This window comes from Taudactylus pleione, unplaced genomic scaffold, assembly GCF_031769625.1.
Source record: "Taudactylus pleione unplaced genomic scaffold, aTauple2 ptg000296l, whole genome shotgun sequence".
NCBI lineage: Eukaryota > Metazoa > Chordata > Amphibia > Anura > Myobatrachidae > Taudactylus > Taudactylus pleione.
In genome coordinates this window covers 9,405,379-9,432,856 of record NW_028284698.1, presented here as the reverse complement: position 1 = coordinate 9,432,856, position 27,478 = coordinate 9,405,379, and the positions used below count along the sequence as shown (strand labels likewise).

Here is a 27,478-nt window from a genome sequence, read left to right as displayed (position 1 = left end):
AATAAGAACCGCAATATAATCAATCAACAAAACATTTAGCAAAGATATTGAAGGGAGCATGGGCGTAGTGGAAAGACCGTCCAAAAGAGTCAGAACTGCCTGGACCATTACCTATAAGATCGGCTATAACCAGATCGAACAAAGATCCCTGTATTACAGGGATCATAAACCTGTGTCAAAATATAAAAAGAAAAATAAATGGGAGAAACATTGAGGGGAAGATGGGGAAAAAGAAAAGGAGAGGGATAAGTAAGGGCAGGGGGGAGAAGAAGAAAAAAAAATTTATAATATTATAACATAACATAACATATGGTCGCAAAGAACCAAAAAAGGAGAGGACTGTTCCTCCCAAGTAACCTGAAAAAATTACAGTGCAGGGGTATTAAACCCTATCATAAAGAAAGTGATCAACCATGGAGTAACCACACATTTCAAGTGATATCAGAGTCCTTAGGTTGATGACGAGAAACCCTTGTCCAATCCGGCAATCGAGGTTGAGAGCATTGTGGCTTGGGAGAGAGTGTAGTAGTTACTGGAACAGAAGTTGGCGTCGGGAGGAGATTAAGCTTGGCTAATAATTCTTGACCTTGAGTAAGAGTCTTAACATTATGTATAGAGTTATTTGCTGAAACCTGGAGCATAAAGGGGAATCCCCAGCGATAACGGATATGATGCTGTCGCAGAATCTTAGTAACCGGCTGGAGGTCTCGCCGTTTTTGAATTGTGGAGGGGGCCAGGTCCTGAAAAACTTGCAGCTGCATATCTTGAAACGGAATCACTGGAGAGTCTCGGATAGCCGATAGGATCCGCTCCTTCGAGTGAAAGTAATGAAACCGGACAATGACATCCCTAGGTGGTTGAGTAGGAAATGACTTTGAACGGAGCGCCCTGTGAGCTCTGTCACACAGACAATCCTCCTCTGTGAGATCTGGGACTATATGTTGAAAAACGTCTTTTAGAAATGATGTTAAGGAAGAACCAAGGACGGATTCTGCTTTGTTATTACGGCGAGAACGATTCTCCTGGTCTTCTTGTCCTTCTTTGAGTGTCTCCATTTCCTCGTGAAGTCTAGAGAGCTCTTTATCAAGGCGTTGTTGGGAATGGCAGAGGTCGTCCGATTTGGTTTCCAGAGCGTCTGTTCTGTTGCCGAGGGACGTCAATTCCGACTTAAACTCTGTTATAGCTTTAGATAATTCTTGCTTAAATGCAGATTGGACTCCCTCCAACAAACCCATCATAACCGCTTGAATTTGGGGATCAATACCTGCATCAGACAAGCATGGAGAGGAGGGAGACTCTGGAAGCCCCGAAGAATTCTGAGAGCTCTTGGACTTAGATCCGAAAAAATTTGCAGTGGACGGTGTAGGTTTTTTACCTCTCTGCGATATAGTGAAACAACAATAAAAATAAAAAAATACGCACAAAAAAAAAACAAAAAACAAAAAACAGGGTTCTACATTATCGATCCAGGCAAACTGAGTGGTATTACTAAGCGTACATCTTTAGCTCGTGCACCTAGGGAGGAGCGTTAGAGACAAAGAGAAAAAAATAAATATATATATATATATATATATATATATGTATATTTATATATATATGGTGGCAGGTGCCTCTTTAAGAGCTTAATGTAATAATTGCCATGGGTCACAAGAGGGGGCCAGTGTGTAATAAGTTGCAGATACCAGTACCAGAGTAAAAAATATATCAGGGAGAAAACAAACAAAATAAGTGATATATATTAACCCTGTGAAGCATATGTGAAAGGGCATGTACTGATAGATATGCAGGTTACCAGATGCTGAGAAAGGGCCAGCAGTTCTCAGTATCTGAATTCAGTACCAAGGCAGAGGAGGGATGACAAAACAGGGCTATATAGAGAGGGGGGTAACACACTGTCCCCGCAGGGACTCACCACCTTCTATCACTCCAGGCTCTCCAGAGTGTCCCACAACAAGGAGGCTCCACTGTCAGCTTACAGGGCTCTGAGGCCAGTAGCCCGGCTGATACTTGTTAACAGCAGGGAAGAGATCTAAGATGGCCACCGGATGCAGAAATGTCCGTCTGGGGCCGTCTCCGCAATTAGGATCTCTGGACCCGGTTCAGCAGCAGGGAGGCAGGGATTGAAGCCAGTTAGCGGTGGTGAGCAGGGAGCGGTCAGCCAGATGCCCACGTGTGAGGCATCTCCGACCAGACAATGCCAGAGGTCCGCCGCGACCAGTCTCCAGACTACAGTCCCCAGCTCAGGGGGAGATAGGTAGGCTGCAATCCGCAGGTGCGCCTAGCGCACCCCGATTCTGCAGACCTGTACCCGCTTAGACATTTTGAGGTGCAGGGGAGGGCAGTTAGCTGGTACTGCTGGCCACAATAAGTATTTAGAGGCTCGCTGGGTCTATAAAGGGCCGGAGCTCGAGGAAGATGCCACTGCTTCCATTGGCAGTCAGTCAGGCCACGCCCCCTTTTGATGCCTATCATTAGTCCCTTGTCGGGATATGACAGTTGGGAAGCTGGCGGTCGGCATTTCGACCATCAGCTTCCTAACTATATACCGTCCCAACAACACTATCACATAATTTTCTCATGCCAATTCACAATGCCCCACTAATGCCATCTAATTTTGCTATTTGCAAAATACCCACCCAAGTGCTGCTGACACTCATATACAGTATCCTATGGGCCTCTAGTAACTTCTTTGAAATTTTATACAAGCTTATTCCATTTAATTCTGACCACATATACACCTACCACAGGTATTGGCAGGTCACTCATTGTCTTCTCAAGTTCTACAAAGGAAGGAAAGGATGGAGGCGAGGGAAGGGGAGGAGAGAGTCAGGGGCGGGTGCCTGCACTGGTGAACAGAACACGTCTGCGGTGGTACTGACAGTCCGGGTGGCCACTGTAGAGACCTGGCACTGGCAGTAAGCCAGTGACCAGTAAAGCCTTTGCATTTTTGCAGGCTGACAGGTCACAGGGGGGACGGGCCCTATAGCGGCGGCCATGGGAGACTCTGGGACCTGCTGAATATGTGAGGATGGCTTATGTGTGGGTGGGTGGTGACGGATCACTGTGGGATCAGCTGGAAAGTAGTGGCTGTGGCTGATTAGACCCCAGCAACCACCAGCGCCTTATAAACAAAGGAAGAGAAATCCTTTACTTTTCAGTTTGACGGACTAAAGGGTGCCCTTTAGAGGCCGGCGCCCGAGCCAGCTGCCTTATGGTAGCGCCGGCCCTGAGTACCAGATGCTCGTCTGTGCTGTCACTGAGATGATGCCTGTGCTTTATAACATTGTGAATTACTATTATTATTATCCTTTATTTAAGGGGAGCCAGTGTAGGGCTTGAAGAAGAGGGGAGGCAGATGTAGAACCTTTGGAGAGGAAGATGAGCCAAGCAGCAGCATATTGGAGAGGACATATTGGAGAGGTGGGAGTCAGGGAGGCCAGAAAGTATGAGATTACAGTAGTCCAATCTCGAGATGACCAGTGAGTAGATGAGGGTCTTAGTTGCCTCTAGGGTGAGAAAGGGTCTGATCCTGGAGATATTTCTGAGATGGAGACGGCAGGACTTTGAGAGGTCTCAGGATGCTTTAGTGTTGGCATGTCACAGGAAGAAGACTTTTGGAGGATGGCCTGGTGTCAAGAAGGACAGCAAAGAAGCCATTTCTCTGCAGGAAAAACATCAGGGACAGACTGATATTCTGCAAAAGGTACAGGGATTGGACTGCTGAGGGCTGGGGTAAAGTTATTTTCTCTGATGAATCCCATTTCAGATTGTTTGGGGCATCTGGAATAACACTTGTCCAGAGAAGGAAAGGTGAGCGCTAATGTATCATGCCAAGAATAAAGCATCCTGAGACCATTCATGTGTGGGATTGCTTCTCAGCCACGGGAGTGGGCTTACACTCCATGAATAAAGAATGGTACCAAAACATCCTCCAAGGGCAACTTCTCCCAACCATCCAAGAACAGTTTGGTGACGAACAATGCCTTTTCCAGCATGATGGAGCACCTTGCCATAAGGCAAATGTGATAATTAAGTGGCTCGGGGAACAAAACATCGAAATTTTGGGGCCATGGCCAGGAAACTCCCCAGACCTTAATCCCATTGAGAACTTGTGGTCAATCCTCAAGAGGCGGGTGGACAAATATAAACCCACCAATTCTGACAAACTCCAAGCATTGATTAGGCAAGAATGAGTAGCCATCAGTCAGTATGTGGCCCAGAATTTGATTGACAGCATGCCAGGGCGAATTGCAGAGGTCTTGAAAAAAAATGGGTCAACACTGCAAATATTGACTCTTTGCATAAACTTAATGTAATGTAAATAAAAGCCTTTAACACTTATGAAATGATTGTAATTTTATTTCAGTATACCATAGTAACATCTGACAAAAAGGTCTAAACACACTGAAGCAGCAAACTTTGTGAAAACAAATACTTGTGTCACTCTAAAACTTTTGACCATGGCTGTACATTAGGTATTTTCAGCAGGACAGCATGGTTAGGTTTTCTATTTAGGACTGTGAGAACTGTCACTGAGCAATGCAATGGGCTGTCGAGGACCTGTACTCCGTACAGTTTTGTGCCAGCACTGTGGTGGCACAGCAATCTCTTCTTTTTCTATGTTCAGTGTGTGCATGGCCATAGCCCTCCTCACAGACCTGGCCACACCCCCTCAGCCCCCCTTCTCCTCCAACACACACCTGATTATGGCACCTCCCTGTCATTTTTTCTTGATCCACCACCGGTAATGGGTATATGGTTGTAATGTCCTGCAGTGTATATGGGTGAAATTCCCTGCTGCGGGGTGTAATGTCCTGCACTGTATATGGGTGTAATGTTCTGCAATATATATGGGTGTAAAGATCTGCAATATATATCTGTGTAATGGTTTGAAATCTATAGGCATTGTGCTGCCAGATGAGCCGCTTGGCTAATTTGCTATATAGGGACATGTACTATAGCTGGCCAGGCCAGGAGTAAGTAGTGGCCTACTCGTTTCTCCAGACATTTTGGAGTCCCAGCTTTTATGGAACTACAAGTCTCAGCATGCTCAGTCAGTCCTCTAAAAGAGAATTAGTGACATGTGCGGCATTCGTAGAGTAATAAACATTTGTTTTGTACTGTAGCATTGTATGACTAAATGTCAAATTACGAAAGAGGAGGGCACAAATTTATATTTTACGGTCAGCTACAGCCACCCCAGCACTAGCCCTGGGTAACATGTTATACAGAAAATAAAATTACAAAATATTAATGCATGGTAATTGTTTCAGTTTCAGATAAGACAAAGATAATCAACTGAATTAACGAATACATTTAAAAATTATCATATTACCATATTTATTATATACTGTGTTATCATATTGTTGTAGAGGTTTGAATGAAATCAAAATGCTATTATTGGATTTATGTCCCTCTTATCAAACACTAAGTAATTGTTTAATTGAATGCAAATTTTAAATAGCTAAATGTGCTTTTAAAGAGGCAGATGGCCAAAAACTAATTAACATTTGCAAAAAATGTCATCCAAAATGTATTCTGTTATAATCACAGAATAGCAGCTTTCTGACAGACTGTACTGTGACGGAAGGCCTATCTTTGCTTGTCGTCACACATGTTTTTATTTAAGCACTGACAAGAAAACACTACTGTTTCAATGTAATGTAGCAGAGCTTACCTGGTAATGCTGATTTTGAATCAGGTTGTCAGCGTGCCGTTCCTGTAATTAAAAATATATATATATGAATTACGAATTAATCAGTTTAGTCACTTTACAAAAATGTTTTGCAGGGTCCCCTGTTGGTTCTCTGGAAAGTGGAACTGCGGGGTCCAGTGTAAAAGGGATCTGCAGCTGAAAGCCAAGGAGTTTTGTGAGACTGCTCCAAATGAAGAAGTTAGAAAGGAGAAAGCATATATTAAAAAGTTAGCATGTCTTACAGTGAAGGTTTTTAGGTTTTCGTGCTGTTTCTGGGGGTCTTCTTCACGTTTTCCTGGGCACAGCTGATAGTGGATCCATTTGCAGAGGTACCAGATAGACTTTGGGCTTGCAATGATGTTAAAAGGAGGTGGCAGAGTACCACCCTCATCAAAATAACTCATCCACAGTTTAGTCCTTGCAAACTTCCATTCAATGTCAGCATGATCCTGCAAAGGAAATGACATAAGGAAGTCAGGCACCCCAGCTGAACAATTATGTGCTGCATTCACATGTTGCAATTGACAACGTGTTTCATAGGGTTTGCAGTACGTAGGTGGAAGAAGTTGGTTAGGAAAATAGGAGTTGTTGGCTGCACATGCACAATGGAGATCTGGAGATGCCGAGAAGCGGAGTTAGAGAGCGGACTGAGGTGCCACAGGTCTGAACGTTGGGACTGGGCAAGTGAAGATGCTGAGGTGGTGCTGAGTGCCAGGGCTACTATCCACAGATAGAGTGCTGGGGACCACAGCAGAAGTGTCAGCAGTGTGTGTACAAGATGCAGAGAGGCAACGTGGCAGTGCTGGGAGCCACAGCAGGATCTACAAGACACTAAGGACCTGATTCAGACCCACTCGCAAGATGCGATCGCTCGCTTGCAGAACGGGGCTGGATATTTAAATTAAGCGCTCGCACTGCGTCGCGTAAGGATGCCCACTGTGTGTTAGCGAGCTACGGCAAAGTGCGCTTGCAAGTGTCTGATGACGCCCCCTTGCCACTCGCAACAAACGTCATCTCCAGGAAATGTAGGATTAATCGGAACCATCGTGAGCCATCGGAGCTGCTCGCAGCCCTTGGGGTTGCCTTTCCCGCTGCAAGCACAGCGATCAGTGCTGGCTGAAATCCATGCAGGTGACGTGTACCATGACGTTACTTTGCTAATTATGCACGCCGTTTTGGCGGGCAGACACGCCTGCGTTCGCAACACCACTCCCCCGTTCACATGCAAATCCCCTTTTACCACCCACAAACGGCACTGTCACTCAAAGCAGCGACCTGATAGTGGCTTACGAGCTACCAAAAGCAGATCGCAAGGAATGGCTTGCACACACGCACTGCGAATTATACGCATGCGCAGATGGGCGAAAATCTCTCAGAGCAAGCGGGTCTGAATCAAGGGCCTGATTCAGACCCACTCGCAAGCGGCTGTCCGCTCGCAAGTGGGTCGATGGTGTGCACTGCGCATGCGCACGACGGCGGGAGCTCCGTCGTGCGCATGCGCCAGACGCGACGAGCGAAGGACTTTCCTTCGCTCGTTGTGTCTGATCAAAGGGGGCGTGCTGTCGATGTTGATTGACAGCACGCCCCCTTTGATGGGCATGCCGGGGGCGTGCCTCCCAGACGGGGGCGTTCCCAAGGGAACGCCTACCGTCAGAAGCCGGCCCACTGACATCACTAGTGATGTCAGTGGGAGTGATTTTGGCTCTGATAGAGCCAAAATCACTCTGGGCCTTGCGGTTGAGAAACTCAACCGCAGGCTCCGTAACCATCGCGGCCATCAACCTGCACGCTCGTATAGACTGTGGGTGGTGACCCACAGCTATACGAGCATCCAGGAGGACGCTCCATAATTATGGAGGACGGCCCTCATTCAGAGCGTGCGCTCTGCTCAGAGCGTCCGGCTCTGAATGAGGGCCCAAGTCCTAAGTTACAAGTATATATATGTGCTAACCAGTAGTATATTAATGCCCGAGGGGGTCTGTGTACAGCTGGCCCCCTTCTTGGAGCAGTGCCTCCCCCCCAAGCCCTCCATCTTACCTTGCTCTGGCAAGCTGGTCCCTCCTCCGCTGCGCCATCTTCCAAGTGAAATTCAGGAAGATGGCACATGTTCAGCACCATCTTCCCTAAGATGTCACTGGGAAGATGGCACCACGGAGGAGGAGGAGGGACCCGCTTTCCGAAGCAAGGCAAGTATATTTTGGGTGCAGGGTGTGGGGGCCCAGGGTCCATGTGCACAGAACACCTTGCACCCATTATAAATATGCCTATGGTGCTAACAGCATGATATATGCTAATTGAGCCATCATTGAACCAAGGGACGCAGATTGTTAGTCGCAAAGAGAGCGGAAGCAATTTTGTGAGAAAGATTGATATTAGAGCAGAATAAAATTGTATTTGGAACTGAGATCCAAATACTCTAGAATGCTAAAGATAACTGTGCTGTTAAAGTTGAACTGTACTCATTGTACCTTATTATTGGGAAGTTGAAGCTATTGTTCTCTGGAATCAGCATTAGATGCTAAGTCTACTAACTTTGCCTATTGTGGTTACAAGTACATGCATGTAATAGACAGTACAGTGACCACCTACAGTACAGTAGCAAGAGAGTACTCCAGCTAAAGATATGAGATGGAACAATATAGACAATCTGTCTGAAGTGTCTGTATAAAAGGCCTTAATAGTATACTAGTTTCTAAGTCTTCCCCTATTCTACAGCAGAAAACATAAAGTGCTGCAAATCCAGTAATAAAGTATTTTCAGCATCCAGGGATAAAAGTATTTAAATTGTTTTTTTTTTTTTATAACAACATCACTATGCCTCCTAGTATTATCCTTGGCTTGTATTTCAGAGACAAAACCAACTTGGTCGTTATGGATTAATGTAGTACCAGGCTTATACCCTTTTTACACCAGAGCAAAAACCTGGGTTTTGTTGGGTCTACCCGGGTTGCAGCTCAGTCTAAAAGGGTCTTTGAAAAATAACCTGGGTCAAGTGACCCAGCAATCCAACCCAGGTAGCTAGCAGGGTTGGACCCAGGATGGACCCGGGTAATGGTGCAGTGTAAACAGTGCGACCAGGGTTATCCGACCTGGGTCATGCCTAAAATGAGCTGACTGGTGGTTGTGGAGCAGTCACCTCCCACTTTTTATGACCTCACAGGTTTAGCAGGGCAGACCTGGGTTCAGTCAGGGCTGAACAGGGCTGACCTGGAAGTAACCCAGATCGAAGATGCCATGTAAATGGGGTCTGACCTGGGTCTGACCTGGGTTGGAACCATGTCCAAAAACCCAGGTTGAACCCGGGTTTTTGGTGGAAAAGAGGTATTACTGGGCATTATGGGATAATGAAGGTAGTACTAGGCTTACTGTTTGTTATGGATCATTGTAGTATTAGGCTTACTGGCTGTTATGGATTGTTGTATTAGGTTTACTGATTGTTATGGATTAATGAAGATAGTACTAGGCTTACTGGTCATTATAGATTAATGTAGTATTAGGCTTACTGATTGTTATGGGTTAATGAAGGTAGTACTAGGTTTATTAGTCGATATGGATTAATGTAGTAGTAGGTTTACTGGTCGTTATGGATTAATGTATTAATAGGCTTACTGGTCGTTATGGATTTATGAAGGTAGTACTAGGCTTATTCTACTAGATGATTTTGGAGAATAGGTTAACAGAATTATTTATTATTGATTAAAAGGCCAGTTTATCAATATGTTATTTATGTCGGTGATAAGGATAAAAAAAAGTACAGTCACCGAAGAGGTGTTGTAGAAACTCACCCCTCTGGCTATCTGTTGGTGCCATGGGAGAAAATGGAAAACTGAATCTTAAATTAATTGAGGACTATACCGTAGCATGTTTGTTTGTGAATTTTGAGGTAATATCTAAGTGTACCACATGGTGGTAGTATAGTCAATGTAATCTGCTGTAGTGATTTTGTACTATGGGCATAACAACAAAAGCGGAATTGAAAATAATAATAATAAAAAAAAAAACAATTCAGCAATGAATTAACATAGCAATATAACAGCTGTGTGGCAGTAGCTGAAGTATCAGAGTGTTTTCATAGTCATTTTGTGGTAAATACTGTAGATTTAGCATGTACAGTATTATCCTGGGCCTGGCCTGTTGGTGTGCCACCTGTCACAGGAGTACTGTGGTGTCTGTTAGCTATTACAGTTGTATTGGGTAACCATATTCCTAAACAGGCAGTAGGGAGGACTACATTCAATAATATACATTCATACTAATGGCTAGAAGTTTTAATCATTCAAAATGAAGGACAAATTCCTTTAAATAAGTGTGAGAACTTTTATGAAGTGTGCATTCTTTAGTAATTATTATTGAGAATATTGAATCATTCATATGGGTTCCTGTCCCAATGGAGCATACACCCCAGACACTTTATTAGCTTTACATTTATTTGCTGAGTTTGTACTGAAATATAGTAACAAATTAAACATTGCTTTATTGTCTAATTTCCAGCAGGAAGATACTAAGTACTGTAATTACTGTATACCAAAAGGACTGTCACCAATGCTTATCTGCGTAACTGATTATGCGCTGTATGCTATGATGGGAGAGCTATGACCTCAGGGCAGAGGGGTCATGAGGTGGGTGCTGGCCGCACCTGGGTGTCACCCTCTGAGGGGGTAACACCAAATTGCTGGCTCCTCTGCAGTGACAGGAGCCGGGTGCTGCAGGGTGACATTCTCCTTCAGCATCCGGCTCCTGTCATAGAAGAGGAGCTGACAGTGCAGACTGCCCCTGGAGTAACGTAATTGGGATCCCCCATGAGGCCACGCCCCTGTATTTTAGGCCACGACCACTTTTTAGGTGCGGACGCGCAAGGATAGTCATAGTGCGCACCGGGTGTCACCAGACCCTATGATGCCTCTGCCTCAGGGCTCCATGAAATTACTGAATATACTATATCCAGATAAGAAGTTGTACAGAGCAATCCTATATTAGGCCGCTCTAAAAAGACAGGTGGTGTAGTAAAAATGTAAAACAATGCTAAGAGGACACCTTTATCATCATGTTAGCAAGTAAAAAAAAAAGAGATAATACAAGAAATGATCCACTGTATTATCCTCCAGCCATTGGCGTATCTATAACGGGTGCAGGGTGTTTGGTGCACACGGGCCCCTGGGTCACACCCTGCACCCATATTATATTATACTTCCCTATACAGAATTCCGCATTGGCCGGTGATACTGACAAAAATTACTGGGAAAATGATGTGGCGCCCATCATCCCGGAATTTGCGCATACGCAACAGAGATGTCTCCGGGAACTTAGCGCATGCACAATAGATTTTGGCACAAAGCCAGTTTCCTGCACTGCTGGAGAGGAGGGGGACCGCAAGGAGGCTGCACACGGCTCCCCTCCTCTCTTAAACTGCCCCTGCCTCTCCCGCATGTGCTTTCCTGAACCCACCTAATTGTTTTCTTTATTTAAATAAAAGTCCTAAACAGATCCCTACCCAAATACTGATCCTCAAGCCGTCAGTAGAAGTTACATGGAAGGATTGAAGATTGAAACTATATTTTTAAGCTATAAAGTTTGATCCTTGATAAATTTAAGTTTCATCATTTATCTAGTTCATTGTGCCCAGACATGTGACATTTACCATACAAGAACAGTAATACTGGGCACAGACCACATTGATATGTGAAGCTGCCTATTAACAGCATTCCCAAATAAGTTCACATTAAGGTGCTGTGATCACACTGTACTTCTAGGCACCGTATCAAATGCAGAAGAACAAAGAGCATCCGCCAAGCCTGGAGTTCAATAAATCACACAAATGCATCTGGCCATGAATTATGTTTGGGTACATTTATTTAATTTATTAAGCTGTAAGCAAGCTGCTTTCTCTCTAGTCTTTCCATGTGATCTATTGTGCTGGATAAACAGATATTTGATATGTATGTTACAGAGCTTTACTTGTGGGACCTAACCATACGCAATCATCTAGCAGTGATCATATTGAAACCAACAATTAATTAATGTCAAGAGTTCAGTGTATTTGCGAAATTGTAATATAAATTGTAAACGTGTATGCATACAAATATATGTATTTAATTATTATACTGTATTATACTGTAACATAGTATACTCTCTCTCTCTCTATAATAAAACTATATTTAACTGCTAATCATATTATTAAACATTTAAATAGTTTAGTGCAAATATGTTGAGGGGTTATCCATATGTCACCATCATAACCAGGGGCGTAACTACTGTAGGTATTTGAAGGCCACATAGCAAAAGTTTGTAAGGGCCCCTATGTACCACCCAATGGTTAACAATGTATATAACACATGTAACTTTGACAAGGAAGACGGGCCCCCCTCAGCTCTGGGCCACATATCAGCTGCATCCCTTGCACCTATGGTAGTTACTCCCATGATCATAACACTACCCCCCAATAGCAGAAGAATCCCTATTGACATTCAACCTAACCTCCCCCCCATACCCCATTGTAATAGATTCTCCAGTGGCATTACTACCTCTACTCCATGTCTATAGGTCCATGTGTCAATAAGTTCCATGTTCCAATAGATCATGGACCTCTCCAACAATCTGTAGCAATAATTCCCTTTGTGTAATAACTCGCCCCCATCCTTCCTGGAGGCAGTTGAATGCAGCATATTGTTAATTTGGGGCATAATATGAACTTGGGGCTGTGTGTGGTATAATGGGAACTAGGGCACTACCATGGGGCATAAAATTAAGGTCTGTATTCAATTATGCAGCGAAAAGTCGGAATCGTTGATAATTTATCGCCGATTACGTAATTTTCGCCTATTTCTATTATCCCCGTATTCAATTTCAAAGACTTTTCACAGGTTCGAAAAGTCTTTGAAATAAAACGGGCATAACTTTTCAGCACACTGAAATAGGTGGCGAAAAAAAGTGCTCTAATAGAGTACTACTGAGGCCGCCCCCAAACGGCAAGCTTTCCTTCGGGAACGCCTCTGTTTGGCCAGCCACCCCACCTGCCTGCCTCCAAAACGCGGCGAGCTGTCAATCAAAATCGACAGCAGCCCCGTTTTGGTGCGAGACCCGTAGCGACGGAGCGCCCGTCGCTGGCCGGGTCTCGCCAGGGCTCCGGGGGTGCGCATGCGCAGTGAGGGACCATCGATCCACTTGCAAGCGCTGTGCGCTCGTGAGCGGGTCTGAATCAGGCCCTTATACCTTTTGCCTCATGTGCTATACATTGGTATATGTGCTATACATATATTTCTGCATGCATGCTTTTCTAATTTACTTATTCTGGAAAGTAATAACAAATAAATCTTTTTGGCACACCTGCTGAAAATACTCTCCATGAACTGTTATCCCCAACACTAATGGGGCTGAATTTATTTGTATGATCCAGATTCCTAATTATGCCATATTCAAGTTAGATTTCCTAACAAAGAACATCTTCAGTTGTTCATTTTTCATTTTTCTGTGCTTTTCCACATATATACATTTTAAATTTTTTCTGGACAGCACATATATGACAATACTCTCCAAATCTAGGCTGCTATCTGTATAGTTAATAAACGCCATTAAGAATTAAGTGTATAAGTAGGATGACTGTTCAGTCTTAGGCAGATGTGTATTTTTAGCTTGATTTTATATATATATATATAATATATATACATATTAGGGGTGTGCACCGGCCACTTTTCGTGTTTTGTGTTTTGGTTTTGGATCTGGATCTTTCTTCGTGTTTTGGATCTGGATTGGTTTTGCCAAAACCACCCTTGCGTGTTTTGGGTTCTGGGTTTTGTGTTTTGGATCTGTATTTTTTTGAAAAAAAGCATAAAAACAGCTAAAATCACAGAATTTGTAGGTTTTTCTGCTCCTATGCTATTATTAACCTCAATAACCTTAATTTCCACTCATTTCCAGTCTATTCTGAATACCTCACACCTCACAATAGTGTTTTTATGTCCAAAAGGTTGCACCGAGGTAGCTGGATGACTATGCTAAGCGACACAAGTGGGCGGCACAAACACGTGACCCATCTAGGCGTGAAACTGCAGTGGCAGACAGGATGGCATTGAAAAACTAGGCCCCAAACTGTACATAATGCAAAGAAAAAAAAGAGGTGCAAGATGGAATTGTCCTTGGGCCCTCCCACCCACCCTTATGTTGTATAAACAGGACATGCACACTTTAACAAACCAATCATTTCAGCGCCAGGGTCTGCCACACAACTGTGGCTGAAATGATTGGTTCGTTTGGGCCCCCACAAAACAAGCTGGCAATTTATCTGTCCCTGCACAAACTGGCTCTACGGAGGCAAGATGTCATCCTCATCCTCCTCATCCACCGATTCCTCACCCTCTTCAGTGTGTACATCCTCATCCTCACAGAGTATTAATTCGTCCCTGCTGGAACCACAGGTCCCTCTGTACGTTCTGGAGGCTGGTCTCCCTGGAAGAGTTGATAATTCATTTTATGAACATCATCTTCTCCACATTTTGTGGAAGCAACCTCCTACGCCTTTCGCTGACAAGGTTCCCGGCTGCACTAAACACTCTTTCGGAGTACACACTGGAGGGGGGGCAACTCAGGTAAAATAGAGCCAGTTTGTACAGGGACCTCCAAATTGCTTCTTTTTCCTGCCAGTACAGGTACGGACTGTCTGACATGCCTACTTGGATGCTGTCACCGATGTAATCCTTTAACAGACAGACGCACGCTTGTCGCTGCTGCTTTGAGGATTCAAGTGCGGCTACAGCCCACACAATTCACAAAGACAGAAAAAAAAAAGAATATTTTTATTGTTTGTGGAGCACACTTTGAGGGTTACACCACCCTTTAACAGACAGACGCACGCTTGTCGCTGCTGCTTTGAGGATGCAAGTGCGGCTACAGCCCACACAATTCACAAAGACAGAAAAAAGAAGAAGAATATTTTAATTGTTTGTGTAGAACACTTTGAGGTGTCACCACCCTTTAACAGACAGACGCACGCTTGTCGCTGCTGCTTTAAGGATGCAGGTGCGGCTACAGCCCACACATTTCACAAAGACCAAAAAAAAAAGAACAATATTTTAATTGTTTGTGTAGAACACTTTGAGGTGTCACCACCCTTTAACAGACAGACGCACGCTTGTCGCTGCTGCTTTAAGGATGCAGCAGCGGCTACAGCCCACACATTTCACAAAGACCAAAAAAAAAAGAACAATATTTTAATTGTTTGTGTAGAACACTTTGAGGTGTCACCACCCTTTAACAGACAGACGCACGCTTGTCGCTGCTGCTTTAAGGATGCAGGTGCGGCTACAGCCCACACAATTCACATAGACAGAAAAAAGAAGAATATTTTTATTGTTTGTGTAGAACACTTTGAGGTGTCACCACCCTTTAACAGACAGACGCACGCTTGTCGCTGCTGCTTTAAGGATGCAGGTGCGGCTACAGCCCACACATTTCACAAAGACCAAAAAAAAAAGAACAATATTTTAATTGTTTGTGTAGAACACTTTGAGGTGTCACCACCCTTTAACAGACAGACGCACGCTTGTCGCTGCTGCTTTAAGGATGCAGGTGCGGCTACAGCCCACACAATTCACATAGACAGAAAAAAAAAGAACAATATTTTAATTGTTTGTGTAGCACACTTTGAGGGTGTCACCACCCTTTAACAGACAGACGCACGCTTGTCGCTGCTGCTTTAAGGATGCAGGTGCGGCTACAGCCCACACAATTCACAAAGACAGAAAAAAAAAGAACAATATTTTAATTGTTTGTGTAGCACACTTTGAGGGTGTCACCACCCTTTAACAGACAGACGCACGCTTGTCGCTGCTGCTTTGAGGATGCAGGTGGAATCTAGACGGGATTTGGAACCGAGGACACACTACCTCCATCAATTGTCTAAATCCCACTGCACTAATGTCGGATACCGGACGCACGTCTAACACCAACATAGCAGTCAAGGCCTCAGTTATACGTTTTGCTTCAGGATGACTGCTGTCGTACTTCATCCTCATCGCTAGGGACTGTTGGAGGGTCAATTGTTTAGTAAAAGTAGTGATGTTCCTACTTCCTCTCTGGGATGATGAACAACTCCCAGCAGCAGCAACAGCACTAGGAGGAAGTGGTTCTTTCCCTATTTTATTTTTATCGGAGAAAGTTTGGTCCTCCATTTATGTTATATTGATATATATACGTGCGGCTAAAGCGCACACAAACACAGAAAATATTATTTTATTTTTGCTGGAGAGTAGTGCACTTTGTGGGTTACACCACCCTTTAAGAAATGAGCCAGCCGGCTCTTTACTTATGGGACACAGGCGCACGCTTGGCGCTGCTCCTTTGTTGATGCACGTGCAGCCACAGTGCACACAATTCACAAACACAGAAAATAATTTTTTTTTTGGTTTGGACTGGAGTGTACTTTCGGGGGTTACAGCACCCTTAACGGTCAAGCCAGCCGGCCCTTTACTTATGACACAGGTGCACGCTTGGCACTACTTTGTTGATGCACGTGCGGCTACTGCGCACACAATTCACAAACACAGAAAATAATTTTTTTTTTGGTTTGGACTGGAGTGTACTTTCGGGGGTTACAGCACCCTTAACGGTCAAGCCAGCCGGCCCTTTACTTATGACACAGGCGCACGCTTGGCACTACTTTGTTGATGCACGTGCGGCTACTGCGCACACAATTCACAAACACAGAAAATATATTATTTTTTTAGCACTTGGGGGGAGCACCCCTGATGGACAGAGCACCCCCTGGACAACACTACAGCACCTCTTTAGGACTGGGACACTGCACAGGACTTTGGAGTGGACACAGCCCCTATGGAGAACTGACTGCACAACACAGTCCAGCCAGCCCCTATGGACTTTGAAGTAGTGGACACAGCCCCTATTAACAACAGCAGCACAGCACAACACAGCCAGCCCCTATGGACTTTGAAGTAGTGGACAACAGCAGCACTACACTACACTACACTACACAGCCCTAACTCCCACCCTCCCTCTTCACTGTCCACAGCCGAGTGAGAAAATGGCGCCGACGTGGGTACCTTATATAGGATCCAAAACCCGCGAGACTCGGAAGGCGGGATGATGACGTTTTGCCTCGATTTCAGATCCGAGTCAGGCGGGAAAAGTCGAGCCTGATTCGGATCGGACTCGGATCGGGGGGGCTCGGGGGGGTTCGGATTTCAGAAATCCGAACCCGCTCACCCCTAATACATATACATATAATGTGGCAAGGTGTGGCACTCAAAGCATAGTAAGTAAACACAACTCTCGGCTGGTTCGGTCAACGTTTCAGTTCTAGCAGAACTTTTATCAAGATTCATCTTTTGATAAAAGTTCTGCTAGAACTGAAACGTTGACCTAACCAGCCGAGAGTTGTGTTTACTTACTATGCTTTGAGTGCCACACCTTGCCACATTGTATCGCTTATCCACGTGAGGGCACTGGCAGCAGCTACATAGAGTGTGTCTTTGGGAGTGCCAGGCGTATTGGGATTATATATATATATATATATATATATATATATATGCTATTGGATAGTGTGTACTAATTGTGTGTTAGCCATACGTATGGTGATATTTTTACTGTTTTTATTAATTGTTTTTCCTTTTTATATATATATTATTTTTCTTTCTCCTTTTCCTGTTTATTTTGTTGCACTTTAATACATTTTTATATTGACTAGCACCTGTTATATATATTCTTTGCTTGTCTGTCCCTCACTGGCCCCATGGGGTTGCTCAGTCACACTCAGTGACTGAGCACACAGTGCAGAGCTGGGAGCAGTGTGCAGGCAGGCCATAGGTCACCACCCAAGCGCGCATGAGCCTCCCTGAAGAGCCCAGCACTGCCCAGGCCAGCAGTACAAGTAAAGTCAGCTCTGATTGCACTGACTTAGCTGCACGCTTGACAACAACACGCAGCACACTAGTGTGCCACGGCACAATGGTTGAAAAATGTTGTATTAGAGTATCAAAGTATTTGTGATTTCAGAAAAGCCTTCATCTATTTGGGCTGTTTATTATACATCAGTTGTTTTTCTCTAGCAATTTTATTTTGTTTGTTTTCTTCATTTTGTTGTTTCTAATGTATGGGCTGTATTTAGCATTTGGCACAGGAGGCATGTGGCTAGTGCAGGCAGAATCTGAAAGACAGCTCTTTCCCTGCATATCCAGGGCAGCTCCCAGCAGAGATAATTGAACCAACTACCGCCTTTTAAGCTGATGCCCCAATAATCCCAACCCTCAGTGGCTATTATATAAAGCAGGGTCCTGGTGAAAATGATAATAGGAAGATCTCGCTCTGATGGCCTATGCATAACAGGACCTGGCCCAGTATGGTGGTTAGTCACTATAGCAGAAATCCAATCTGGTGGCTAGTAGAATTGAATCAACTTAGAAGTTCAGCTAAATATCAAAGATTTGTAATTTGTGATAAAATTTGCAATAGACTCGCAATTGGCTCTTAAATTGGCAAATAATGCCCACTTGAGAATGAGGTCACAGTGCACAGAACATAATGAGCTAACAGGGATCCCACACAGTGCTCTAACTATAGGCTGATCTCATTATCAAACGTGGAGATTTTTTGCTTAAATTCTAGCTCATTGTTTAGCCCCCCCCTCCTTACTCATCTGATCCATCTGGACCAGGTTGGCTGAGTTGCCAAGCATCAGGCAATACAAGAGGGGCTATAGACCTGATCCACCCCATTCACAGGCAGAAATTGCCCTCTTTACTTTTAGCTTTGGGTGCTGAGAAGGTTTTCGACCATATGGGCCTTTACTTTGTAAAGGAGTACTCCAAAGGATGGGTATGGTTGTGAAAATTTTAGATGGTGTTTCAGTTCTATACAGATACCCCACAGCCACGGTCTCTGTCAATGGTATAATCTCTACCTCTTTTGGAATTTCCGACGGTACCAGATAGGAATGCTCACTTTCCCCCTTGCTTTTTGCTCTAGGCATGGAGCCCCTGGCATCACAAAGGAGGTGCGGGCCGCACCCAGGTGTCACCAGCCGAGGGGTGACACCAAAGTGATGGCTCCCCCTCAATGACAGGAGCCTAGCACAGTGAGGGAGATGGCACTTCACACAGGCTGGTCCCTGAGGGCAGCCTGCTCCTCCTGCACCCCCGGTGTGACAAAAAAGGATGTTCGGGCGCGAGACCACCCCTCCACCCATGAAGCCACGTCCCCTTATTTGCCGCACGCAGTACAAGCTCCCCGCCGCTGCCTGCACTGGGTGCAAAGACAGGTAGGGCCGCCACTGCCTTGCAGCAAGGATTCACAACAAACCTGGCATTTCCGGGGGTGATGACTGGCTCTTCCAAGCATAAAATTGCATTGCATGCCTAGGAAACCGAAGATGCGCACCGAAAAAGTGCCACAAGAAAATGGGGGCGTGGTAACATGACACACCACCAGATAGGAATGCCCACTTTCCCCCTTGCTATTTGCTCTAGGCATTGAGCCACTGGCATCACAAAGGGGGTGCGGGCCGCAACCAGGTGTCACTCTGGGAACATTCCTTTACATTCCATATGCACCTTAATGCCTCAAGTAGTAGTGCCCCTCTTGCAATGACCACTGTAATAGTGCCCCTTATGCAATGTCCAGAGTAGCAGTGCCCCTTATGCAGTGCCCCCTGTAGTAGTGCCCCTATACAGCGCCCACAGTAGTGCACCCTTATACAGTACCCCCAGTAATGCATCCTTATAGTGTGCCCCTAGTAGTGCCACTTATACAGTGGCCCCAGTAGTACCACTTATACAGTGCCCCCAGTAATGCCCCTTATACAGTGCCCAAGTAGTAGTCCTCCCTAAGCAGTGCCCCCAATAGTGGTCCCCCCTATGCAGTGCTCCCAGTAGTGCCCCTTATACAGTGCCCCAGTAGTGGTCCCACCCTATGCAGTGCCCTCAGTAGTGGTCCCCCCTATGCAGTGCTACCAGTAGTGCCCTTATACAGTGCCCCAGTAGTTGTCCCCCCTATGCAGTGCCCCCAGTAGTGGTCCCCCCTATGCAGTGCCCTCAGTAGTGGTCCCCCCTATGCAGTGCTCCCAGTAGTGCCCATATACAGTGCCCCCAGTAGTGGTCGCAGTTATACAGAGCTCCCAGTAGTGCCCCTTATACAGTGCCCCCAGTAGTGGTCCTCCCTATGCAGTGCCCCTTATACAGTGCCACAGTAGTAGTCCCCCATATACAGTGACCCTAGCAGTATTCCCCCCTAAGCAGTGCCCCTTACATAGTGCCCCTAGTAGTAGTCCCCCCCTATGCAGTGCCCCGAGTAGTAGTCCACCTGATGCAGAGCTCCCAGTAGTAGCCCCCCCCAGCAGTGCCAGACAAAGACAAACACGTAAAAAAAACAAAAACAAAAAAACATTTGTTTGCCCGCTCTCCATTATGGGAGAGACGTCATGACGTCTCTTTCATCAACCACTACGGGTGCCGGAAGATGGAGCTCCAGCCTGACTCTGGCAGTGGGTGCAGCAGTCAATGAGAGTCTATCTGACTCTCATTGGCTGGCTGCCAGAACAAACACACTGCCGACGGGTAGTACGAGTGTACTAGTCGGCGGCTGTGTTTGTTACTGTGTAGTGCAGACTGCACTCCATGCGGTTCGCACTACACTGACCACCTATGTCCTGGACCATGGTCGGCGGCGCCCCTCGCGCCACTGGTCCAATTACGCCCAGGGCACGAGCCCCGTTCGAACCCCCCTAGTTACGCCACTGGATGAGTGTACTCCCTCTGTCTTTTCCATGCCCTTCCAATATTTATCCCCTTTTTGTTTTAAAATTTCTATGGTTTTGTACTGTATGATTTGTCTGGGCAAATAAACATCCTCAGGTGTGTTTGAAGCTACTACAACATCCTACACATAGTGGTGGGTTGGGTATACCTGACTTTAAACTGTATTATTTAGCCGCTCGACTTTCACACTGTGTACAATGGTGCAACCCTGGTGCTAGGAGGGTCTGGTCTACTATTGATGCTGATGATCTTGGTTTTTCTACTGTTTCCTCCCTCCTTTGGCTTCCAAGGCCTCGCCTCCCGAAACTTGTTGATTCTCACCCAATAGTCTGCCACTCGTTAACTATATGGGCTTACACTAACAGGAAATTTTAAATGGCCCCTAGTCCTTCACCTGGTATCCAGATTCTCCATAACTCAGATTTCTCTCCCAGTAAGAATAACATCTCATTTTCTGCATGGAAAGAGAGAGGTATTCCTTACATTACTTGAGATGCATATTTTCCTCAATTCTCTGAGATTCAGGAAGACACAACTCTTCCTTCTAGGATTTTTTTTCCAACATCTACAGCTCAGACATTTTCATTCTAAAGTGAAACATCTCTCGGATAGACCCATTTCCACATTCGCAGCTATATGTATGAGACGTACCTTGACTAAAGGTTTGATCTCCCTTTTGTACATGCTTCTTGTTGAGGAATCTTATTATCTATGTTTTTCCAATGAAAGAGCTTGGGAGGTGGATGTGGGCAACGCTTTAGATGATGAGGAGTGGGCTGAGATATGGGATAATGCTGCATCTAGCTCTATTTGTGTCAGAATTAAGGAGAATACCTATAAGTTATTATAGAGATGGTACTATGGGCTTTATTCAGAGGCGGCCATATGGTCTACGACCGCACGGCCGCCTCAATGTTTGTCTAGTGCGCATGCGCACGAGTGAGCCGGCTCCTTCGTGCGCATGCGTGAGACCCGCTACGACCGACAGCGCCGGTCGTAGTGGGTCTCTTTCCAAAGGGGGCGAGCTGTCGATGTTGATTGACAGCTCGCCCCGTTTGGAAGGCGGGCCGGGGGGGTGGCAGCCCAAACGGAGGCGTTCCCATGGGAACGCCTGCCGTTTGGGGGAGGCCCCACTGACGTCACTAGTGATGTCAGTGGAGAGCTTCCGGCTCTGACAGAGCCAGAAGCACTCCGGGGCTTACAACAAGTGAGACCCTACCCTAGGGTCTCGTCGTAAGCCCCGATGGTCGCGATGGTCAATTACCATCACGACCATCACCCTAGCAGTCGTTAGAGCTGTGGGTGTTAACCCACAGCCTAACGACCGAAACAGAGGCGGCCGGTCAGGATGCAAGCGGCCGCCCAGTTTCTGAGCGACCGCTTGCATCCTCCGACCGCCTCTGAATGAGGGCCTATGTGCCTTCTCGACTGAGCAGAATATATCCGGCACACCACATAGGTGCTGGAGAGAATGTGCCAATGAGGGCAACTTTTTTCTGTACAGTATGGTGGTCCTGGCCAAAGACAGTACAACTTTGGAAGGAAGTTATTGGTCTTTTAACATGCTTACTTAATATCTCCATTCCCTATGACCCTAAATATTTCCCTACATTGATTAGGCACCAATATAAATGAATGCACCACATAGTCACTGCCACGACTTGCCAGTTGGCGACAGACTAAAAACAAGCTACTCTTCCATATATGCAGTCTTTTCAATCCTGAGTTTGGTATATTCATCAAATGGAATACTTGGCTAGCATTATTAATCGTTCTTCTAAATCATTCGATGAAATATGGAGCCCTTGGTTAGCCTCTCAAAACACCCCTTCCCCTTATGCCTTGTAATATTCACCTTTACTTAGAATTTTTTTCTGTGTCTATCCTTAGGACCCACCCCACTCGTTCTTTTTTCGTTTCTTCCCTCTTGTTTTTCTTTTCTTTTCTTCTGTCTTTCTCTGTCCTATACGACCTAACCCTTTGTTTTTGTATAGACCTGATATTTATTTTGTCTACTTAAATAAAAAGAACATAATGGCTATCATCAATATATCACATCTGCTATCTTATAAATCCTCTGGCGCTCATTTTTCCTGTACAGTGCTATAAGAAAACGTGTGGATGGTATTTATGTCTATCTTCTAAGACTAATGTACACTGATGTGTGCACTGCGTTTGCTATGTAGCTGTATGAACAGCAATACTGTATTGCAGCAATGCCTGCCTGATTTAGTGTACCTGTTCCTTTTTGATTGTCATATTACACTCAAGAATATAAGACATTGCAAAACACAACTATTTTATGAACTTGTCAGTAGAAAAATGATCTAGCTAGATGTAGAAATACGGACTAATTCATTGTAATATCAACCAGTGCAATTGTTAAAAGGCTACAAGCGGAAAAATTGGCAAATGTTATGTCACATCTGTAATGGAGTTAGGGGCCCATTTATTAAAGTTAATTTGAGGTAAATTCCCCGAAAACACCTGTTTTCGGGGGTTTACCTCAAATACTAAGTATCCCCCGGATGTATGAAGGAGGGACTGCAGCAGGTATCTCCGAGACCTGCTGCGATCCCTCCATTGCCGCCGGCAGCCGCCTCCCCCATAGGTTTCTATGGGGGATGCGATGCTGCCAAATGTATCAATATCGGGAATGCGAAGCATTCCCGATATTGGCCCCAGCAGCTAACGCCATCTTTCTGAAGATAGCGTTAGCCGCTGTAGTCTATAGGCAACCTACCGCATATCAGCCAGGAGATCCCTCCGCCGGCAATGGGCGCCGCTCATGTGCAGTCCGCGGGACTGTGCATGCGCAGCAGCCCTGCATGCACTCCGGCCACATCGCTGGGACGGGCTCCTTTCGGAGCCCGTCTCCCTGCATGTGCCGGTACATACATTCAGCCGCTATGATTGCATTTTGCAATGCGATCATGGGCGGTACTGGATGCCCTGATCGCATTGCAAAATGCGATCATTAATAAATGGGCCCCTTAGTGTTTGCACATTGCAAAAAAATGCTTACACTACATCTCCAGTAATTCATACATCAAGAGCTGGAGATATCTACAGCTACATTTGAATACTTAACTGGGAACATTATTGCTGCATTCACCAATACCAATTGTCAAAGTATAGCCAGGGGCGGCTCAAGGAGCAGACTGGCAGGCCTATTGCCCGGAGTGCTGTGACCTTAAGCCCCAGCCGCCATCGCCCCGTCGGCACAGTCTAGTCTGGCGGTGTAGCCGCACTCAGTAGGTCATGTCTGCAGACCCTACAACATGACCCATTCCATCAGGTACAAATTGCTCTGCTCATGGACTTCCCTCTTAATTTATGATTTCAGTCAACTGTGTTAAACTAGTTAATGAATGAGACGAGTGTTTTAAGACAGGTGACAACAATTATTAATTAAGAGGGAAGACCAGGAGCAGAGCATTTTGTACCTGATAGAAGGGGTCTTGTTGTAGGGTCTGCGTCTGCTCTTGCCGCCACCAGGCTATAAATCCAATCCGGTGCCTCCTCTCTACTCCAGAATGCCGGACGTGATGACGTCACACCATGTCACGTCATCACGTCTGGGAGGAGCGCGGTGAGAGAGGAGCCCAGCAATGAATGGAGCAGAAGTTAACATACTATTTTAATCACTATTTGTTCAACCCTTATCATTATCTCACTAGTTTTAAACATATTTAGCTAATAATAAAATGCAGTAATTAAGGGACAGTACTGTATATAAAAAAACGGAAGCGGTATGAATGACCGCCGGACGAGAGCCCGGCGGTCGAAATCCTGATGCCGGCAGGCCGAACAGTGCAGATCCCGACAGAGGTTAGTAAAGTACCTAACCTACCCCTCTCCCCCCCTAACCCTAATCCTCCTTTAGGGGTGCCTAACCTTAACCTTCCCCCCCTAGTGCCTAACCCTAATCTCCCCCCAGGGGTGCCTAAACCTAACCCCCCTCCCCGCACCCTAAACTTAACTCTCCTGGGGGGGTGCCTAACCCTAACCCCCCTCCTCTGGGGTGCCTAACCCTAGCCCCCCTTCCTCTAGCCTAATCCTAACCCTCCCCTAATATTTGTTGTGTTGTTCATAATTTAGAAATTAACTGTTGGTATTTGGGGACTTTAATCTGAATTGGCTTGGCCACAAATTCAGCAAATTCAAACTGAAGTCACTGACTTTAAACCGACTAGTAGTTTCCCAACCAGCAAGGATCAATCTAAATTTCTCCAATCACTTCATTGCTAGAATCTAATATCCTGTTCTTGCCAAATTCATTGCTCTGGTACATTGCCTGACATGTTTAATGACCATGCAATAGAGTATTGTGTATATGAGATCACTTTTCTAAAATCAAATCCTAAAGACCTGTATACAAGAAGAATCAAATACTTTAAACTGGGGTATTTCTTTATTGCCGTAACCAACAGTCACTTGTATACAGTATAGAGTAGAAACTATTTGATACCTGACATTACTTCTGCAGTTGGGTATCTGCACTAACAGTTCCTAGAACTGCAATAAAGAAATGAATATATCAGGGCACAGATACAAAATTCTTTACTCTCTTGCTATGAGGAACCCGCTGGTATTAATAAGAATCATACAGTACCATGTGACAACAATGCTATCACCAGCTCATTTGAGGGATACATTCTAGGATGCTCTACTTATTTATTGGTGAAGCATATGGGCAACTATTCAAATGCTATGTATGAAAACACTTATACAGCACCTCCCCAAACAAATAGAATTACAAACTCACATATACATATTATGTGAAAAGGAGGCTGTGTATGAGCAAATATTTATCAAACATAAAACAAAATAATTGGGTCTACCCCCTCCACTCATTACTAAACAAGTAGTTCCTTCTTACTAAGCTTTATCATGTGATCTGATCAAATTCCCAATGCATGGAAAACAGCCAGAGTAAAACAGTGATGACAGAAGCTCTATATTATCTAAAGTCTGTCTATATGTGTAGAGTTTATACATGCCTCTAATGTTTGCATGACTTTCCTCCAGGTGCTCTGATGTCCTCCCACATCTCCGAAAACAAACTGGTAGTTTTTTTTGGCTTCTGACATAAGGGCGGAATTCAACTGATTACGCGGTCCGGATCTCCCGTCTAAAGTGACAGGAGATCGAGGGCCGCTATTCAATTGCTGCCATTTTTCACGCTGATCGCGCCCATAGAGGTCAGGGTTAGCCGCGTAAAGCAGCTAAACCCGACCAAAGTGCTGGGCGCAACCGCAAAAAGTGATGTTTGGGCGCCCAAACAGGTCACTTATTGCACATTTCAGCTCTCATCCCCCTGGGGCTGCGAGCTGAAATCTAGCGCTGGCAGATGATCGCGCCCGACAGAAGCAAGAATTGAATAGCTCCGTTGGGCGCGATAGGGGCTGGAAACAATTGAATTCCGCCCTGTGGGCGAAGAGCTGAAATGTGCGAAAAGTTACCTGTTTGGGCGCCCAAACATCACTTCGCGGTCACGCCCAGCACTTTGTTCGGGTTTAGCTGCTTTACGTAGCTAAACCTGACCTCTATGGGCGCGATCAGCGCGAAAAACGGCAGCAATTGAATAGCGGCCCGTGATCTCCTGTCACTTTAGATGGGAGATCTGGACCGCATAATCAATTGAATTCCGCCCAATGGATCTTATTGTTTTTGTGTTTGTCGGGAATTTATACTGTAAGCTGATTGTCAGGGAGACTCCCTAAAACAGTAGCAATCTCCCGGTCTCCCTGAAAAGTCCAGCAATCTCCCTGAATGCACCTTACCGCAATTATGAAGCTGCTATATACACTCAAATGGGATCATTAGTATCATCTCTCTGCATTGGGTATAAGGCACAGTGATCCCTATGGCTACATGCATTTTCTGAAAAGTATCAGTGTGTTTTCATCAACATTTTATGACACGCCTCTTAGATGTAGCAGTGAACGCCAGTGGCGTCCCTACCTCATTAGGCACCTGGTGCGGGGAGTTGCTGGGAGCAGTGATGGGTGAGTGTGGAGCCGCACACTGGGGAGAAGGGGGTGTGGACTCGTGGGAGGGGGAGTGGCCTCATGGTCAGAGTTCCGTTTTTGTCACACCGGGTGTTGCGGAGGTGTGGGCTGCCCTCGGGGACCAGACTGTCTGAAGTGCCGGCTCCCTCACTGTGTCAGGAGCTGAGTGCTGCACGTAATTCTACAGTGCAGCATCGGGCTCCTGTCACTGAGGGGGAGTCTGCACCTTGGTGTCACCCCTCGGCAGGTGACACCCGGGTGTGGCCCACACCCCCCGCACCCAAATTGTGATGCCACTGGTGCACACCCACTTTACGGCCGCGCTCATAAGTGTTACTGTACTTTCACAAACTCCCTGAAATGTAGGCAAGTATGTGTAAGATACAATGGGGAAGGAACTGAAGTGAATGATAACATACAGTGCTATTTAATATCATAGGTCTGTAAAAGAAAATGATAATAACAATAGGTCATGGAGAAAAATGTGTTTATTCCCAAATCAGCAGCTTTTACAAACAACAAATTATTACACAAACGTGAGCGACAAAAGTGCTTAGTACACTCTATTTAAATAATTCAATAAATCTGTGAAAACACTTAATAATTCATATATAGTATTTTTAAATCATAAACACAAGCTTATAAAGTGCAAGTATAAATTCATAAAGTGCCAAGTGAATAATAACAAATTACCTTAGTCTATCTCTATCTGGCTTTCTATCAAAACCATTCTATTGAGAAATATTTAAGGCCCCCATACACGGTGTGATATAGCTGCCGATCTGACAGATTGGAACGATATCGCTGCTACTGTATATCATTCTGTGTGTAGGCATGATATCGGCCAGTGCGCGCTCCCGTGGGATCGTACATCACTCCTCCAGATCTTTCTGCATGTTCAGTTGATCTGGGGAATCGATGTATGATCCCATGCAGCGCTATGCGGGTGGGGGCGTGGTTTCCTGGCATATCGGATGGTCTTTAGAATGAAATTCAGCATGAAATTAACA

General features: G+C 45.3%; 1 protein-coding gene across 1 annotated transcript in view; it reads right to left on the bottom strand.

Annotated features, from left to right (window-relative positions):
* TRPC5 (transient receptor potential cation channel subfamily C member 5) overlaps positions 1–27,478 on the bottom strand; it is a 276,431-nt gene that overhangs the window by 19,324 nt on the left and 229,629 nt on the right. Inside the window, exons 7-8 of the mRNA XM_088482912.1 lie at positions 5,938–6,144; positions 5,678–5,719 (exon numbers count right to left, since the gene is read on the bottom strand). Coding sequence (XP_088339038.1) covers positions 5,678–5,719; positions 5,938–6,144 — 249 coding nt within the window. The remainder of the gene's footprint in view (positions 1–5,677; positions 5,720–5,937; positions 6,145–27,478) is intronic.